The sequence below is a fragment of the Copadichromis virginalis genome, linkage group LG12 (assembly GCF_057382275.1).
Source record: "Copadichromis virginalis isolate Kocher_CV1m ecotype Utaka linkage group LG12, C_Virginalis_male_GT1.1, whole genome shotgun sequence".
In the NCBI taxonomy this organism is placed as follows: Eukaryota; Metazoa; Chordata; class Actinopteri; order Cichliformes; family Cichlidae; genus Copadichromis; species Copadichromis virginalis.
Window position 1 is genome coordinate 36131191 of NC_140629.1, and position 19211 is coordinate 36150401.

The following is a 19211-nucleotide window of genomic DNA, read 5'->3' on the forward strand; positions in this document are numbered from 1 at the left end:
GCACCATTACTTAAAGTTGGAGAAAATGTTATTGTGCGCTTTATTTAGCTGCAGTAGTTGCTGTGAGGTATGCCAGGTAGTTATCCAAAGGAGCATGTAATTGATGTGGGTGGATTGCTTCAAACTGTGGGGGCTTTGGTTTTTCCCACTAGCTCTTAACCCTGAATATTTGGAGCATAGCCTCGGTTGTTCCTGGTCTTTAATAAAACTGTTATTTTAATACAACACAATGGAACTTAATGTGGAGTCAGAGTGAGAACATTGGCTCAATACAAAACACTAACAAGCAACTTGGGCTCGATTAAAAAGGCAGCAATATTGTATGAATTTTACAATGTGTCTTTCAGGTGTCACTGAGCGTAACTGATGCCCACAGGTGGAGCTAGATTCTTTCCTTCGACCTGAAATTGTCAAACCTCCCATACAGACAGAAAATTAGAGCCAGGTGTTGAAAAATTCTGGAGAGAAATGGATATAATATTTAAGATTTCTTGCTCCCTCAATGGGTCTGCTTTTTTGACTTTCCAGTTTTCTCTATTTTTGTTGTATTGCTTTTGTCCTTATTTGAATTAACTGATTGCAAATTGTTAGTAGATAACCTACAGAACAGTTCCTTCAACACAGTTTTGCACTTTGTGCATTATGCTAATAAATCTTATGTGTGTCAGAAAACTGCTCTGGATAACGACGCATATTCCTTTGCCCTTTCTTTTGTGAGAAACTTGACCAGTGAGTCCAACTGTGGAGTAACAGAGCTGAATATAGATGTTTCCAGGATGAGCTTGTAGAGTTTGTTAGAAAAAGAACAGGCAGCATGGGAATAGAAGAAACGGTAGAAGTAGTGAAGTTTTTATCAGCGTGAGTAGCTGAGGAGCCTGAGATATAGCGCCGACGGATACGGGGTCATGAAGAGGTTCTTCACCAAATCAAGTTTCAGATGAGCTTCAGCTCTGCTGTCCTGAATGAACTGAGCTTTTCCTCCACTTGAGAGGCAGGAGAGAGAGATGAGGGTCAAGGTCAGGTGAACCGGCCAGTAGTTTCCCTCGGGGAAGGAGAGCTAATTGACAAGTACTATCAGAGTGAAGGGCTGCACTGTGGCCTGAAGGTGTAGCAGCACAAGCCGGGTTCTGTTTCATCATATTCAGACGGGGCTGACATGACCTGAGGATCTCCACTGATTTGTAATAACTGTAGATACAAATGGCGACGTCTGTCTCATTCGCCCTGTCTGCGTAGTTTCAGTGAGACCACCAGAATGAAATTACAGTCTTGATTATTATGAAAAGCCATCCTGTGTAAATTAAAGTGTCAGTAATCTCAGGCTTAATTTGCTTTCTATTAAAGTCTAGATGTAATAGCCTCAACCACCGTCTTCTTTGGGTAGTTCAGTTACTTTTCTCTTTATATTCTTCAAGTGGTTTCTTTTAAACTTGAAAGAATTTAGCAACAGGTTTGCTATTTTATTAAATGTAAAGGTGTTGAGTGAATCATCTGTCCTGAGTTTAGACACTTTTTTTTCTACTCTTAGGGACTGTGTGGAGAATTATCGTATTTAAAAAGTGACAAATAACACTCTCTGTTTGCTTGTCTTTTTATCTGATCTGTGTTTGTACAGCGTGCACAGAGCACAAAGTTTCAGGTCGTTGGACAGAGCGGTTCGCATCATACTTTGGCTACAGTTTGGTCCCTCTCTCGTTACTGGTGTCCCCCCTAGTGACTGCTCCACTCTGTGTAGGAGGAGAGTCATTTCTGGGTTCCTAAGTGGTCCAAAAACAGCAGCCCGGGGCAACGCTTTGGTCTAAATGCACTGTTCTATCCACTCCATAATACATCAGCATCTTCCTTTGTCCACATTCCCACCTCTCTACCAGACTTCATTAAATCCAGATGGATTTAGCAGCTCTGGGTGGCAAACGATGCTGAGATGTCTGCCTCAGTAGAGGGAAAAGTAAAAAGAAATCGATGTGTCATTTTTTTATTTTTTTTCATCTCTCTAGTTTCCCTGTAATTCAAATTTTATCAATTTAATCATCTAAGAATGATGATTATGAGGAAAATGAACCACACACAAACTTGTAACAAACCAGCTATCCACCAAAATGAAATTATTCTCGATATGAATATTTATGCAGGCATTCTAGTTAATCACATTTTGAAAACTACATTTCGGCTTCACTTGTGTTATCTCAGTGTTGGCTGTTCATTTATTTCTTTGGAGAAATGTCCCATTCATTGGTCTGGTCAGGATTTTTTATTTTTATTTTTTTAAGATTTTGGTGGAGTTTTTCATTTTTCTTTTTCTTCTTTTGTGCCTTTTCTCTTTTCTCTTGTTCCACTTTGCTTTGTGTCTGTACCACAGAGCCCAGCAGTTAGCTGTGGTACATGCAGTGTTGCATAAATAGACAGAATAGAGAGATTGCAGAGCTTGTAGGGTGTTTGTGGCTCTCTAAAGAAGCACCTAATGCATCCGTTTTTGTCATACAATTGAACGATTAAGGAAAAAGATGTAAAAAGTACATATTTATATAACATATATACAATTTGTGAACAGATTAAGTTTGTCTTGCGCATTTCTTCCAAGTGCAAGAAGTCAGAACTGGACTACCAGGGAGAAATCTAAACATGGCAACCATGCTGGGAGTGGTCCAGCAGTGCATGAGAGGAATGCAGTCTTGAGGTGGGAGCTGCCCAAATTTTAATCAGATAAGGAGTTTGATTTTTGGGAGTGTGCAGAGTCATAAAGAGCTGTGCTCTCAACCCAAACTCTCCCTCAAGACAAAGTCAGCATGTGAAATTGCAGTCATTAATTAGGCAAAAACACAATAAACCACAGTTAACTTAAAGCTTAAAGTCAGCAGGAATGAGGCGACAGGATAGAAAAATTCAGATTCAGCCGAGGTACTCTAAGCCTGAATTTAGAGGTTGTGACAGAGGCAGCTGCTGCAGTATTTATTCCACAGCTGAGCTCCCCTGAATGTAATACGTCTGATATTTTCACATTGTCACGTTAAATCTCGCACTCAGTCTCTTAGAGATGTATTAGCAGCATATTGAAATTTCAGAACTCATGAAAATGCCTCTCATAACGCTGCACAATTTTCATCTTTCAGAGTCTAAAAGTTTCACTTTTTAGAGCTGGCGCTGCTGAGCCTGCAAGCACTTGCCTCTTTAAAATGCTTCTCGTGCTGTTGGTGACTTTTGCCCGTTTTTCCCTCCCTAGGCCAGAGTCACAGACCTCAAGTCCTGCGTCATCGTTTTGAGGATCCTCAGAGACATGTGCAACCGGCTGCCTGTGTGGCAGCCTCTCAAGGGCTGGGTAGGTGACGGCTCCAGAATCAGAATAATGTTTGGCGTAGATACATGGAAGATGCAAACTGCAAGCTTTATTTTAAGTTTGTCCTTTAAAAGTGCTTGGTATGTGTGACGTGTAATAAACTGCCCCAGTAACAGAATCAGGACTGTGACTGATATAGTTCATCCTTCGCTGAGTATTTTGTGTTTGTTCGTCCTCTGCAGCCTTTGGAGCTGATCTGTGAAAAGGCCATAGCCACCTGTAACCGGCCGCTGGGTCCAGGTGAAGCCCTGCGCCGCGTCATCGAGTGCATCGCCTCAGGGATTCTTCTCCCAGGTCAGCAATCATTTACACTTTCACTCTTTTCTCTCTGCTGCAATTCAGAAGCCACAGCTCATCCAGGAATATCTTAATATTCATGAAGTCATATAAAATCTGATGAATACCTGAGAGAAATTTAGAGGCAACTCAACAAATACAGAATTCACTGAGAGGTATGCACTATGAGTTGAAGAACTGCGGCAAATATCTGTAATATATAGACTTAGGATAAAATATAATCCCAGTTTTGCTTATATTTAGTTCATTCATTTAAACCTGAGCATGCACTGTTACTCTGCAGTGCTTACACACCTGATAACAGGTGTAAACTGTAAACTATCAGAACAGAAATCAGAAAAAAAAGCAAATAAACTAAGAAGCCAACGTGTACAGAAACTGATTTTCATTCAGAGTAACATAACATTACATAAAAAAATAAAATCTTACAAACAATTCAGCTGCATTCGATTTCATTTGTATAGTTGTCAACTGTCACCTTGATGCACTTTATATTGTAATGCTAAGACCCTACAATATTAGAAAGAAACCCCAAAGATGACGTGATGCCCTAAGCACGTGGCGACAGTGGGAAGGAAAAACTCACTGTAATCATTTAAAAGAAAAAAAACACAAGAGAGATTTTACCTGAGACATGAGTGGTATCCAGTAAGGTCATAAATGTTTAAGCCATTTCAGGTAACATTTGATGTTCACCAAGAATTAATGCATCACATAGTCCAAGTGAAACAGCTCCCGTGCCCTGGATTTTTACAATACTGTAAGGCATAGAAGACACTTGGAACTCGTTTTCCTCGAGAGTGCGTGGCACATCACTGAGGATCACTCACCCTTTTTCCATCACTCAACTCAAAGATGTGTCACAATACATGTTGACTTGCAATCTCACCAGACATATTTACAATCTTATTGAATTTGTTCTCGTTAACGTCAGGGAAATAAAGATACGAGGCAATAAAGTGGAAAGTTTGAATACTCTCTCCAAAACAACAATATAAAAGATCAAGTGTGTGTGGTTGCTTCCTAAGAGTCGCAGCTTCCGCATGGAATTCAATCGCTGCAGTGCGTCTTTGTAAATGACACTTGTTTGAATGACACAGTTTTTCATCGATTGCTGTCCCCAAGCATTTATTTTCATTTACAACCTCAATCCAGTCACCATTAATGTGTCTTCCTTGCCACTAAAATAAGAAATAATTGCCTTTGTTTTCTCTGTGTTTAACTGAAGAGACACAGATTTGTATTCAAATTGTGCATTTGTTTGTGAATGAGGCCCAGTGATGGAAAGGGTTAGCAGCAAGATACAATAAAGCAATACTTGGGTAAAAGGTCCCCCAAAAAAGTCAAGAAGAAACCCAAAGAGGACACAGTGAAAGTGGATAAGCATAACAGGTAGATACAATGGCCAACTACCACAGAGATGGGCAGGAAAACCAGCAACACAAAACAGCCAAATAAGACAGGAAACAGACATAAAGAAAGAAAAGCAGAAGACATCAGGAAAGGATGAGGACAAAAAACGATAAAGATGAACACAGCATCAAAACTCCTCAGACAGTTTTAGGACTTTGAGTTTTTGCATATGACATCATGGAAAATCACTTCAAGAGGTGTTTGCCATACTGGATGTGATAACTGTTAGCGATATCCAATAACGCAGGGGTGGGCAATTCCAGGCCCCGAGGGCCGGTGTCCTGCAAGTTTTAGATCTCACCTTGGGTCAACACATCTGAATCACATGATTAGTTCGTTACAGGGCCTCTGGAGAACTGCAGGAGCTAATCTAGCCATTTAAATCAGCTGTGTTGGTTCAAGGACACATCTAAAACCTGCAGGGACACCGGCCCTCGAGGCCTGGAGTTGCCCACCCCTGCAATAACGCGTACTTTGTTTACATAGAAATTATTGCTGCCATGTTTTTTGGCCTATATTCTGCTGCACTGTTGCATTCATCAAGAAAAGAAAGAAAATCTTTTTTTTTTTTTTTTTTTTTTATCGCTTTCCTGTTGATTTGGATAAAAGAATATGGGGGCTAAAAAACTCTGATACAGCCGTATCAGTCATAGTATCAGTTATAAGGTGTTTCTGCCATCCATCTACCAGCCTCAGTCCTAAACTGAAGTCCGGTTCTGAAGTTGGTCATCGTCAGCAGATCAGACATGTGACCCTCCTGTCTCCAGACAGCTGACAAGAGCCGGCTAAAAAACATAATGCTATAAGCTATGTTTATGCAAGCTATTTTTAATGTTATGCTAACGTCCTAAAACTCTTACTTTTCCTGTGATAAACAGTTTGATTACATTCTCACAGCACATGCTAAGTTCACGTCTACCCACGTTAGATCCACTCCAAAAAAGGGTTCAGTAGCAGTGAACAGAAGCTAACTGATGGAAAATTATGGATATTCTCAACAATTCGCCTCAGTATCACTCTCATCAATCACAAATGATCTACACTGACTTGTTGAGAATGTTAGGGATAATACGCAGAGCCATGTCAATATCAGAAATTTCATAAACATCCGTTGGATACCCGAGCAGTGACCACTTGATCCTGTGACTACAGTTCCAGGCAGAGTCCCATGACTGAGGCTTCTTACTCATCTTGACACAAAATACTGATAAGCCTCCAAACTTTTATAGGGCTTCAGATCTCATCCAGTATAATTTGAGGGGTTGTTGATAACAAAATGATGAAAATCGTGAGGCGTGAAGTTGGGAAGAGGGCCAGGGTTGCACTTCACAACATGAGTAAACACACTCAGAGGGAGTAAATAAACATCCATCCTCAGCTCCTCCTTTGCCCAATTTCTCCACATAACGAGCAAGACGCTTACCATGAAAGTGTTTTACTTCCTCTGAGAGAAACACTTGTTGTTTACTCATGATTGCCATAGTTTCTCATCTGCATAATGTTTAGCAGGTTTTTCACTCACTTGATGTGTCCAAAATGGCCGACGAATTAATGTCACATGGTAAGCTGTGACGTGTCTGCAAGACGTCAATAGGTGGTTTTTCTGCAATGTAATGTCTTTACATATATGGTCCTAAGATTCATGGCAGGCTGTGGAGTGCACTGTGATGCGTTCATGGTTTCCAAACTGGGGCACAGAGTCCCAGCGGGTTCACAGCAGCATGATTTCATTCAGTTAAAATTGGTGATGGAGTATTTTCCTGAATCATGGGAACATTTATCCCCGGAGACTCTGTTTTCATTTTCGTGCAGTCCACATGAAGAAATGTTTCCTATTTACCTCCAACAAACAGAAATATGTTCTCACGTTTATTTTTTCCACCGCTGTTCGCTGCCGTGTTTGAATGCTTCATCTGGGAAAACTTCAGCTCGAGCGAGTTCGTCCTTGTGATGATGTCACTGGACTTTTAAATTTTGGCTCCGAAGTTCCTTCAGCATTGAGGGCAGTTTGTTTCATGAATGCACTCGGTCACTGATGAGTTATTATTCAGTCTGTGCACATTAAAGTAAGGTGAGCTTGTTTGTAAAGCACCTTTCATGCACTGAGGTCTTACTGAGTGCTTTACGTGAGGCATAAAAAGCATTAAGGCAGGAGGAGAATAATTTGTTTACCTGTTGAGTGAAATAAAGTTCGAATGTCTGACTGTTTTTTCTTCTTTTTTTTCCTTCAAAGGGGGTCCAGGAGTTCATGACCCCTGTGAGAGGGAGCCCATGGACGTCCTGTCTGACCTCAGCGCCCAGCAGGCCGACGCCATCACACACAGCGCTCAGGTCAGTGAACATGTTACCCATCCGCCTGCTATGATGACATCACGGTTTCCTCTTCCTGCAGTGTGCATGCTAAGCTCTTCAACCCACAAAATTCAGAATGTATGTCACGTTTTTTGACATTATTTTTTCCCCATCCATTTCAGCTGCTGGTAAGTGAGAGGCAGGGTACACATTGGACAGGTTGGCTGTCTGTCACAGGGCTAACACACAGATACATCACCATTCACACTCACATTCACACCTATGGGCAATTTAGAATCACCAACCTAACCACACGTCTTTGGACTGTGAAGGGTAGGTGGAGTATCCGGAGAAAACCCACACAGGTACAAGAAGAACATGCAAACTGCTCACAGAAAGGTGCCAGCCAGCTGGAGGATCTGAGCCTTCTTGCTGTAGGGGAAGAGTCGACTAATTCACAGCTTAATTGATCTTAAGGCTTTGGTTTGCTCATTGTGTATCACTTTGTAGTTGAAGGCTCGTGGCTAAAGGACATTTCAGGCTCTGGTAACCATAGGCATATATAGTATAGGCATAGGTAACCTTTTAATTCAGTTCCGTTTTATTTATATCGCATCAAAGCACAGCAACAGTCACCTCAAGATGTTTTATATCATAAGGTAAAGATCCTACAGTAATACAGGGAAAACTCCAACAATCAGATGACTCCCCTGTGAGCAAGCACTCGGCAACAGTGGGAAGGAAAAAACTCCCTTTTAACAGAAAGAAACCTCCAGGAGAAATAGGCTCAGGGAGGGGAAGCAGTTACATAATAATGAGATGTCGTGTGGAGCCTGGTCCTGCATGTCTTTATAAGACAAGGTCTTTATGTTGTTAATAAAATAAATGCAGAATTTCACTTGAAGCCGGTGAAGAGAAGCAAGAATGGGCTGACGTGTGAGCGCTGACTAGTGTTTCTGGAACAGCTGAAAGACGAGCTCGGGAGGACTAGAGAGAGAGAGAGATCCATGTGAAAAGTGAGTCACAGTAATCGAGACGGGAGAAAATCAAAGTGTGTACTAAAAGTTCAGAATTACTGGATGACAGTAGAGGTTTGATTTTTGTGATGTTTTTTAGATGAAAGAAACTGGAGGTGCTTTGAGATGTGAGATTCAAAGTTCAAATGCTGGTCAAAAATAACACCAGGCGTCTTAGCAGAAGATCTGATATTGCTCGCAGGCGGGCCGATGTAATGACTGACCTTTTCAGAGAAACTGTCGGGCTGAACACCAGCGCCTCAGTTCTGCCAGGATTGAGATGGAGCAAGTTTAAAGACAACCAGTGCAGTGAAGGAATCACTGAGGTAGGAGAGGATGTTGAGTAATGGTAGTAATTACTCAGCAGATATCATACTGATATGTTTTTATTCACATAAAGGTACCGATTTTTTTTTAGTATTTTAGCCATCTGCCCCATAGTGCAGGACTTTTTCCCCTCGGGTGGGTTTCAGTGTGTTTGTATAATACTGTTTGCTTTGTGTGACAAAGGCGTTACTACTACATAATAACCACATTCTTGTTAACCGGTTATCTGAAATTGATCTGAGATTACTCAGTAAATATGACAAAATGTCTCATGTGTAATAAGATGAAGGCATGATGAAGCTTACAACATTCTGCAAGAACAGACTTTGAGCATATTTTACATTTGAACACCTACTAGTATAATATTCCTTCAGTCGAGCCTTCTGAAGGAACGGAATGTCTTATTTTGAAGGAAAAGAAGACACAAACTGTGGATTTAGTGAGCCGTTATGTCCCTTTTGCACAATGATACACAGTGAGGTCCATTAATTTACAAAAATTGTGTCATTGCCCAAAAACTTATGAACCTAACTGTGCTTACACCTTAATATTATATTACCCCCTTTAGCTCAGCCAAATTACTCTCGCTCTTTGACCGTAGCTGTAAAGAAGTTCCCATTCATAATATGCTGTTTGCTCCTGGGGGATGAACCTTGAAAGCTTCAATTAAAGGACTCCATGTCTCACCTGTGGGCCACAGCTAAGATAAGATAAGATAAGATAAGATAACCTTTATTGGTCCCACACGTGGGAAATTTGTTTTGTCACAGCAGGAAGTGGACAGTGCAAAAGTTATGAGGCAAAAATTAGAATACAATAAGAATAAATACAGTACACAACTGTACAGAATAGAATAAAATAAAATACTATATACAGTAGAATAAAATAAAATAAATATACAATAAGATAAAAATAGAATACAAATACAAATACTATATACAACTGAGTAAAAATACAACGATGACAGAAAGAAGCTGTCCAGGTTTTAACTGGTGCTGCTGAAAATCTCCAGTTTCATCGAGTCTGGGATGAGAGAAGAAGTAAAATTTTTTTTTTTTTTTTTTTAAACACTAAATCACTAAAAGAAAGATTAAAGTTAAGTTGAGAATATTTCCGTATTTTCAGAGATCAGTGACGTCCAAACTCGTTCCTCCCTGGAGGTGAATCAGTGCTGCAAAACCACAGATGTTCTGAATTTAGAGATCCATTTTCCATCTAAGACACTCTTCTTTATGGATGTTAGATTTACATCTTTCCCTCTGAGAAATTCCCTTCCTGCTTTCCAACTATAAAACCAGCCACAGACACTGAGAAAAATCAGTTCATGTGCCAAGAAAGAAAAAGTCAGACTCAGCCATGCAACTTGTGAGACCTTGAAACATCCCACTATGGTGCGTTTCGATGCCCCCCTCCACCCACTGTACGAAAGTCAGCATTTTTTCCAGTAAATCGGACATGTAACACTCCTTCCCGCTACACCGATTGATGGAGGGTTATTTAAAACAAGTCCTGGGCCTCCGCCGGTGGAGCCCTGAGCTCATGTCAGCACTATAAATAGCTGAGTGTCCACAGAAACACGGTTTCTGACCTCAGATAAGCAGCCCCTCAGTGCTGCAGAAGCTTTGACAAACTGGCAGCTTAATTAGCCAGCTAATGACCGTGGGAACGCTCTTCCTCATCTACACCCACACCAAGACTACTACAACTACTACCACCACCACCGCTGCTGCTCCACACAAAATAACAAAATCTGGCCCCCGGGCAGAAAGTGTAGGCTCAGCAGTGAGAAATATAAAGACATCCTCATCTTCATCTTTGTTTTGCTCTCTTGATGAAGTGCAAGTCTGGGAATATATTTTTCCCATTTCCTCCTTTGTTTGTGCCTCGTCTCCATAATGCATGAAGTTTCTCCCAACAGAATTAGTTGGTTTACACAAACGGCGAGCAGCTCGCTCAAGTTTCCCCGATAATTAAAGCACATTGATCTGAGAATAAATGGCCCTGCTCTCCTGTGAGTGCAGGAGGGTTTCTGTTGCTTTACCACCGCAGTGATGTGCCCTTATTCTGTCGGCTGTGTGTGTTTCAGCATGCGTTACGCCTCCTGGCCTTTGGACAGCTTTACAAGGTCTTGAATATGGATCCTCTGCCAGCCAGCAAGCCCTCACCGAGGCTGTTAGAAGGTGCGTGCAGACTTGTTTGTGCTCTCTGTTTTGCAAGTTTATTCGTTTCCCTGTTTTTACCTTTTTTAAATTCATTTTTGAGCCCTCTGTTCAGATACAGTCCTGGCAGCATTAATAAAAACAGCATGCTTAGACGGCATGTGCGTCTGAGTGGGCAGTGTGATGTTTTAAGTGCTCGGTCGTTTCCGCTCTGCAGGCGGCTGTCAGAAGAGGCTCCGGGAGGACATCGGGTCAGACGACAGAGACTTCATCAAAAGGATGAAAGGTGACTTTGACCGTCAACTCACCCGTATCGAAGAATCACTGCTCATATGATCGAAATCCTCTTCCTCTCACTTCTGAGGTGCAGCAGACACTTAGATTCAGGCTGATACACGTGGCTGGCTGTAGCTTTATATTAAACAGAGTTCATTGCTGGAAGCTCGAAGTCACACAGGAGAAAAGAGCAAGACTCCGATATAATGAATATTGATTAAAAACCTTATGTTGTGTGCTGTAATTTAACTTTAAAGTGGCTGAAGGGGCTCATTTATTAACCCAGTCCATATGTTTCTCTATGCTCTTGTGATATTTCCAAACATAAAGTTTCCTACATCAATCTACTTCCCATAGTCACTTAGATAAATTGGTTCATTGGTGTGCTGGTGGGTTTTTATAAACTTTATCAGGCTTTTGTTGTATTTTCCACATCTAAACTCTACATGTGCATGAAGGATATCTTTTCAGGGATTTTTGCATGTTTAAATATTATATCGCTCGTCCTGATCTCTGTGTGGATGAACAGTTGGTAGCTTTTCAGGGGCAGGTGCAGTTTCAGGCAATACATCCCTTCTAAACATGCCAAGTATGGCATAAAGATCTAGTTGGAGCTGTGATCCTAAAACTTCTTTCTGCATAAGAAAACTGAAAGCGTAATTCATTACATCATTATGAAAAGACAAAAAAGGAATATAAAGAAGACTATAGATATGATACAACATGAACAGAGCTGCTAAACTAGCCGGCTTTCTTGAAGGTCATAATTTATCTGAAAAATGCTTAAATAGAAGACAAAAAGAGACAAAAACACATATGCATAAGTGTAATTATTGCAATAAAACCACAGTCAGACACTTGCAGTACTGTGAGTACATGTGGGTGAAAGTATGTGTGTAATGTGAGAGTTCAGCATGCCTCTGGTTTCTGGAGCAGCAGGATAGCTGGGTTAGATTTATCATGAATTTATTATTGTTTTATATTTTACTAATGTTATTTTTATTGCATCTTATAACTATTGCTTTTTGGTCTTTTCATTCTGGCCAAGAGCCACAGAGAGGTTCTGGCACTTCTTGGAAACGGCTCATCAAATATTAATTATTTATACAACTGTAGATACCATATGCAGTGCCCTCCAAAAGTAATGCACAATAGTTAACTGCAAATTGTGTTTGAATATAAGATCATAATTTGACTGAGATGAAAGTTAGAGACTAGCTTCGGCGTTTATTTAAGACCATAAAATCATTGGATGCAGTGATAAAACCATAAAGCCTCAGCTAACTTACATTTTTAAGCTCTTTTGTTCACGGTCATCTTCTGGAGTTTTTGAAGATTTCATTTTTAGATCATTGTGATCAAAACTAACACAAAGAGCAAACATCAACTCTGTTTCAAACAGACTCAAATTTTATGAGGAGTGTCATCAAAGCTGGCTCTCCAGATACAACCGAGCGGTCTTCAGCGGAAGAACAAAGGCAGCTCGTCAGGCGATGAGCGAGACTTGAAGCATTTGCTGTTTTGCTTTGCACCAAGAATTCATTTCCCACTCGGAGACCGCCAGCCCAGAGTTTTGCTGTAATGTCCCGTACCATCTGATGGAGAAAACTCTGAGGAAATGCTCTGAACTGGTGCCTCTGAACTAGTACCTGCCAGCGTGCAATCTCGTGCCAACACAAAGTGCTTTGAAAACACTGGAGTTTTTTGGCCACACCAGCACAGTTTGTACTCACCATGCGTCTGCTTGCCAGCTTTGCTTCTCTGTGACTTTGTCCACTTCCAGAAAATGAAAATCTGATTGAAGGATCATTGCATTGACCCACTGGAGTTGATCCAGCACTCGTCACAGAGGTACAAGAGGGCATAAATGAATGATCTAAAAATAAGCCGCCACATTGGAACCTGCCAAATTTAAGTCAGATTTTTTTTTTTTTTTTTTTTATGAGCCCATTCCTGGAACTTTTTGGATTACAGCTGAACATTCATGAGTTAACATATGAACCAATGTGAAAGTAAGTTTGTTTTTTTTACTTCTTGTAGATAAACCCATTTTTATCTTTCTCTTTTAAATTTGCCTTTTTAATAATGATTCTTCTTAATACTAAGCTGATTTTTGTTCATTCAGATTTTGTTTAAACAGCGCGTTTGCTGTAATATTGTGGCAGCGGATTTTCCAGCTCTGTAAAAGTTATTAAGGCGGTGGTTAATTTCTCCTGCTCTCGATGAACAGTCGAATTACCCCATTGACAAACGTAATTTTCCAGCAATGTGCACTTGTGCATATCTGAGTGGCAATTAAAGTGCTGATGAAGTGCTTTAAAGCAACTCAACCCTGCATTTGTCTATAACAAAAGGCACGACGTTTAGTGACACAGCGCTAATGTGTTTGTAGGGACTGGCTGTTGCAGGTTGTGTCCTCTAAAGCGCTATTTCCACCATCATGATATTAAAAACTCTGGCTTGTCTTTAATGGAAAATGGCGGCATATTAAAAATGTGCACAAAAGATTGATCCTGTGCAGGTCACATTTGCCACGTCGCACAGAGGCTGACTTCCCTGGACAAAACCTCTTCACAGCAGATAAGTGGATATTGACTGACGACTAAGAGACAAGGCTCATGGTTCAGTGTGTGTTGGACATGCACTATAGCTGTCTGTAAAAGAGGTCTTTGTGTAAAAGGTGGAAAAGTGAAGCACTGGAGCTGAAAGAAGTGAGCAGCGACGCTGATCTTTTCTCAGAAACCGGGACGCTTTGTTGTGACAGGGATCAAATCGGCCTGTCAGGCCAAAGAATAACACGGCACATTCACTTCAATCTCTGTATCAGAGGAGAGAAAATGGCCTGACCCTGCTGAAAGTGATCCATTATAGTCTGGATGTGTAAAACCCAGCAGGCAGCGACGTCCGATATCTTCATGAGATCTTATTAGGAATCCATTTCAGGAACCAGGTCGCCCCCTTCACTGCATCTCAGAGCGGCGTTAGTCAGCAGCATGAAGCGGGTTAAGGAAGATTTCAGGCAGCAGTGGCTTTTAGGTGAGATGTGTCCTCGAAGCAGAAAATTGTGTGAAGTTATCAGATTTCCACAGAGCTGATAGAGAAGCTGGTGAAGCTTAAAAGACATTCAGCTTCAGACAGTTTTAGGAATCAATCAGCTCAGGTTGACAGAGGTCTGTGTGACAGTGGCTTAATGTCAGATTTCAGTCCTGAACACCAGAACAGTGTCAAACCACCCAGATTTTTATTAGCCTTCTGAACGCTCCCTCCTCACAGAGGGTTTTGTGGCAGCTGTTTGGACAGCACTTACACAGGCGGCGTCTTCTGTTGTGACAGTGTGTTTATCAGGCTAATTTTTTAAGTATGGCATCTTGTCATATTTCTTGGCTGACATAACTTCATATGGTGCTGTCAGGACATGATTTACAGTGTTGTGTGGCCCCCCTGCTGTGCTGCTCTGTTGACATATTACACAAAGTTTCACTCAAAACACAACTTCTCACTGATTTTTCTGCTAATGAGACATTTTTCCTCTAGTGCAGCGGTCCCCAACCTTTTTTGCGCCACGGACCGGTTTATGCCCGACAATATTTTCACGGACCGGCCTTTAAGGTGTTGCGGGTAAATACAACAAAATAAAACTAGTACCGGTACCGAAAAAAGAAGATTTATTCATAACACACGTGAAAAGACCCAGGAAAACCGAGTAAACGATAAAAACGATAACAAAATAACGCTGAAAACCCTGAAAACTATACATTTCACACCTGAGCCTCAACTCTCGCGGCCCGGTACCGGTCCGAGGCCCGGGGGTTGGGGACCGCTGCTCTAGTTCACTCAAATTCAATGAAATATTGATGATTTATGTCAATTTTTTAATAATAATTTTTACTTGCCCACTGATGTCTCAAAGGATTTTAACTTTCTCTTGGTTCAGACCATAAAATCCATAAAATCCACGTGCACAGGTCACCTGATATGCACAGATCACATCACCTGTGTTCAGACACTGAATGGTTTTAGCTTCTATGGTGTATTCAAGTGCATCACATCAGCTTTCACTTTCAGATCATATAGGTTTCTCTCCTAATGCACTACTTTAGTTCTGTTCTTTATATCCTGGTCTCAGCAACAAAAGAAAAAGAATCTTTGATCATGTACTGTGCTGCACACAGGCTAGTGTTGCATAAAATTAACTACAAGTAACAAATAAAAATGAAAACTTGCAAATAAACTTCAGTTTCCCTGAAAATCTCTCGCTCAGCTCTCCCCTCTGCAGTGAAGAAATCTCACTTTGAGAAAAAACATGTTTGGCTTTAGTTGCCTCTTCAGCTCAGCAGCTTTCTGCCTCGCGTCTCCTCCTCCGTGGCTCTGCATCTCTGCTGGTGCGTGGAGTTGAAATGTTGTTTGAATACAGAGCCTGTGTCGTGGTGGAAACGCAGGCCTCCCTTCACACACGCTTCTCAGTCTCCCATCTTTCTTTAAACCGCCTGCCCTCTGTACCAGTCTTTTTTTTTTTTTTTGCCAGTTTGTGTTCGTAAGCTCGGGTGCTGGGAAGCTGAATCCCTTTGTTTGGTTTGTTGTGTTCCTGTGCAGACCACAGCTGAGCTTAGGTGGACCAAAATGTGTTAGCCAAAAAGGGATGTTCCAACTGGATTAAAGCATACAGAGGGCTGTGTTTGGCCATGAGTTTGACACCTGTTTTGTACAGATATTCAAATGGATATTTTTAGCCATGGACTGCTCGTTAAACAAGACATTTAAAGATGTCTGGCTGCTTTTTCTGGTATTTTATAGACAGTTTAATCCAATAATTGCTAAAAAAAAAAAAAAAAAAAAAATCAGCAGATTAGCTGACAGTGAAAATAATAATTAGCTGCAGCCGTAAACTAAACGGTCTTGGCACTGATGGCTGCAGCCTTCGGCCTCTTCACTCCTCCTCCCCCTCGCTCTCAGAGTCTTGTCTGTCAGTGTCACAGTAATTAAATTGGCCCTCGCTGGGACCATCGTCTCCGGCAACCCTCATCTGCTTCCAGTTCAAAGGAGGTGACGGAGGCAGAGATAGAGGAGGATTAATACTGCTGGGCTGTTGCCACGCAATTATCTCACCACCTCCCACCACACACGCGCATGTTGGGTTTTACACACACACTTACAGTGCTTTAACACCTCCCCCTGTCTTCCTTCCGGCACCTGTCCACCAGCACCTCCACATTTGTTTTCTTACACCTCGTCTGCATCCATATTCATAGAAGTGACACTCAAGTCTAAAGTGCCTGTCAGAACCTTTCAGTAATTACACACAGTGGCTGCAGAACCAGGCGGCTGCACACTTCACAAGCCTCAAGTGTCCCCGCTGTGACACCTGTTACACAAAAGCTGAAATCTGTGGGTGGCCATATGCAAATAAATGATCACCTCAGCATCATCGATAACTCTGTAGTGTTTCTCAAGAATCTGAAATTACACATGAACGTTTCTGCCGGCCCTCTTCCTCTTCAACTTTGCCCAGTCCATTAACCCTGCGTTAGATTTGAATACCTGTAATAATGGTACAGGTGGTGACAGCTGTAGCCTTGAAGCTCTAAAGCATGTTTTTTTGTTTTTGTTTTTTTTAAAAAACTACAAATTAAAACTCAGATGACAAGAATAATTAAAAAAAAAAATCTAAACAGGTAACAGAATGTTTCTATGTGGATTTACTCGCTTTTGTGACGAGCCCCAAGTGGTCATTAGAGGAACAGCATCTGTCAGTCAGAGGAGCCATAACTTCTAGCCTTACCAGTATAACTCAAGGAAGAGTGGACACTATCCACAGAGGCCAAAATGGTTGTTTATTTGTTTTAATACCTGCAAGTTCATCTCTGTTTTAGAGTTGTACATTTTAACATACAAGTCTGTGGGTTTGACTCCGTTTTGAAGCCAGGCTCAGGTGGCCCTAACAGGAACTGCACTTTTTGGAAATTGATTTCATTTTTCTGCCCCAGATGTTTCCACTTGGTGACATCTGTTATCACCTCTCTATGAAACCCTGCAGGTTGTTTGAACAGTTTATTTTTTATTAAATTCATAGATTAATAAATAGAACTGACTGGATAAGTCCACGTACATGGATCTGTCTCCATTATATTGTGCACACGTTTATGTAATGAGCATTCGTCAGTTCCTTGGAAACAACCAGCACCTGTTTAATTGATCAGTTTTCCTGTGGGTCCGAAGAGTTTTTGTTTTTTTAAAGCATCTTGTTGAACTTGATTTCAGACTGTGATGTTGTTCCCATTTCTATATTAATATTAAAAGCTTGACAGCTGACAAATGTCATTTGACTTCAGTTCTGTCCTTTATAGATCTTATTTGTTTACAAAGTCAAATCTTTTGTAGCCTCATAGCACAGTTGACAGAGTTGGACTAAAATCTGCTTATTATTAAAAATGCTTATTATTTGGCGACACTCAGCACTTGTTTTGTAATGGATGTCACCAGGAGTGAGGTTTCATTTCCAATTCATCAGTGAGATATTACTGCTCAGGACTCCGGGGAGGCAGCTCATCTCTCGTCACTGTGTAGGTGTGAAGTGTCGCTGGCTGAAGTGTCAGTGGTGTAACACCCGGACGGTGTCATTCTAGTCCCATCAGCTAGCTGCTAATAGGAAAGAAGCTGGGCCAATGAAATGGCTTCTCTCACTTCCTGCTTGTGGAGTCATGAGGTCTCTGTTTCATTAATAACATGTGCATCTCTCCTCTTTAAGTGCTAGACTGGAGGATGACCGATCCAAACCATCCCATGAATGCTCTGATGCGTCTGAACCAGATCCACCCGGGCCTTCAGTACCGCCTGCTGTCCCAATCCGGCCCAGTGCACGCTCCAGTCTTCACCATGTCCGTGGAAATCCAGGGAACCACATACCAGGCCACAGGGAACTCCAAGAGAACCGCCAAGCTCCAAGTAGCTCTCAAGGTACCAACACAGTTCAAAGAGCTGCATAAAAGTCACAGAAGTCTGGGGGTTGTATTTTAATGAACCTTAGATGGGTTGTCTGATAGTCATCGGTTAGCAAATGTCTTCTTTGGGACATGTAAACACCTCAAAATCCAGAGTATGGGCTAGAGCCTATTCCTTTAGATACTGGGTTAACTGGGTTATCATAGATAGACCGATTGATTTATAGGGACTTGGATTCCACAGCACTAGCTCCATAAACACTTAGACACAGACGAGCAGATACAGAAAGATTAAAAAACAAAACAAACAGGAAACATCACAGAAAGTGTATTCGAACTGTCCTGCAGTTCTTTTAGGCTCTAATTTCAAATTCTAATACACATATAAGAGTTTTCAAACTGCTGAAAACTAATAATGATAATAATAATGGATTGCGTTTATATAGCGCTTTTCAAGGCACCCAAAGCGCTTTACAATTCCACTATTCAACCAGGACAGAAAGCACAGGGATCAAACCGGCGACCTTCCAGTTACAAATGCACTTCCCAACCTCCTGCGCCACGGTCGCCCCCCGTTTTAGTCTTCTAAGACTAAAAAGAACAAGAGAAATCATGAGAACAAAGGAAATCCGGTTTGTCGTTAGTTGCAGAAACTCCACTAAAAGCAAAAGACATAAAAAATAAAGGAAAAGCAGAATAGGTCCACTTTAATATCAGCACAGGTATCAAGTTGCTTTCTCTACTTTTAAAATTATGACATCTGTAAGTGAAGCAAGTAAAAGGGGGTTCAGAGGGTTAACAACACCACTTTAGCTTCCAGTCCTGTGTCTGCCTGTTAGTTTGGTTTGTCAATAATTTTGTACTCAGGTGTTTAAAAGCTGAACATTAAGTTGGACAAAGAAACAGCAGCTGAAGTTTTCTTCTAAATCGATACGAGAACACACAATGTTCTTTTTGTGACAAATCTTTTATTGAACTAGAAGTTTGACTGCTCACACCGAGTCTTTTTCACACATATTTATTCATTCAGTTGCACTTTCACACTCTCAGCACAGCCAGTCTTTCTGTTCTTGTTGTTCGCTTTGCAGCCTCACTGCAGCAGCTGGGGTTTGAGTGCCTTGTTCAAGGACAGCTCAGTGACAAATGATGGATGTGAAAG

The 19211-nt window shown here is 41.3% G+C and overlaps 1 protein-coding gene across 2 annotated transcripts in view; it reads left to right on the plus strand.

Annotated features, from left to right (window-relative positions):
* Positions 1-19211, plus strand: part of LOC146697547 (spermatid perinuclear RNA-binding protein-like) — a 98840-nt gene that overhangs the window by 68163 nt on the left and 11466 nt on the right. For both annotated transcript variants that reach the window (XM_085476339.1, XM_085476340.1), the window contains exons 7-12: positions 3221-3316; positions 3517-3628; positions 7278-7375; positions 10766-10859; positions 11056-11124; positions 17860-18068. In XM_085476339.1, the coding sequence (XP_085332465.1) occupies positions 3221-3316; positions 3517-3628; positions 7278-7375; positions 10766-10859; positions 11056-11124; positions 17860-18068 (678 nt within the window). The remainder of the gene's footprint in view (positions 1-3220; positions 3317-3516; positions 3629-7277; positions 7376-10765; positions 10860-11055; positions 11125-17859; positions 18069-19211) is intronic.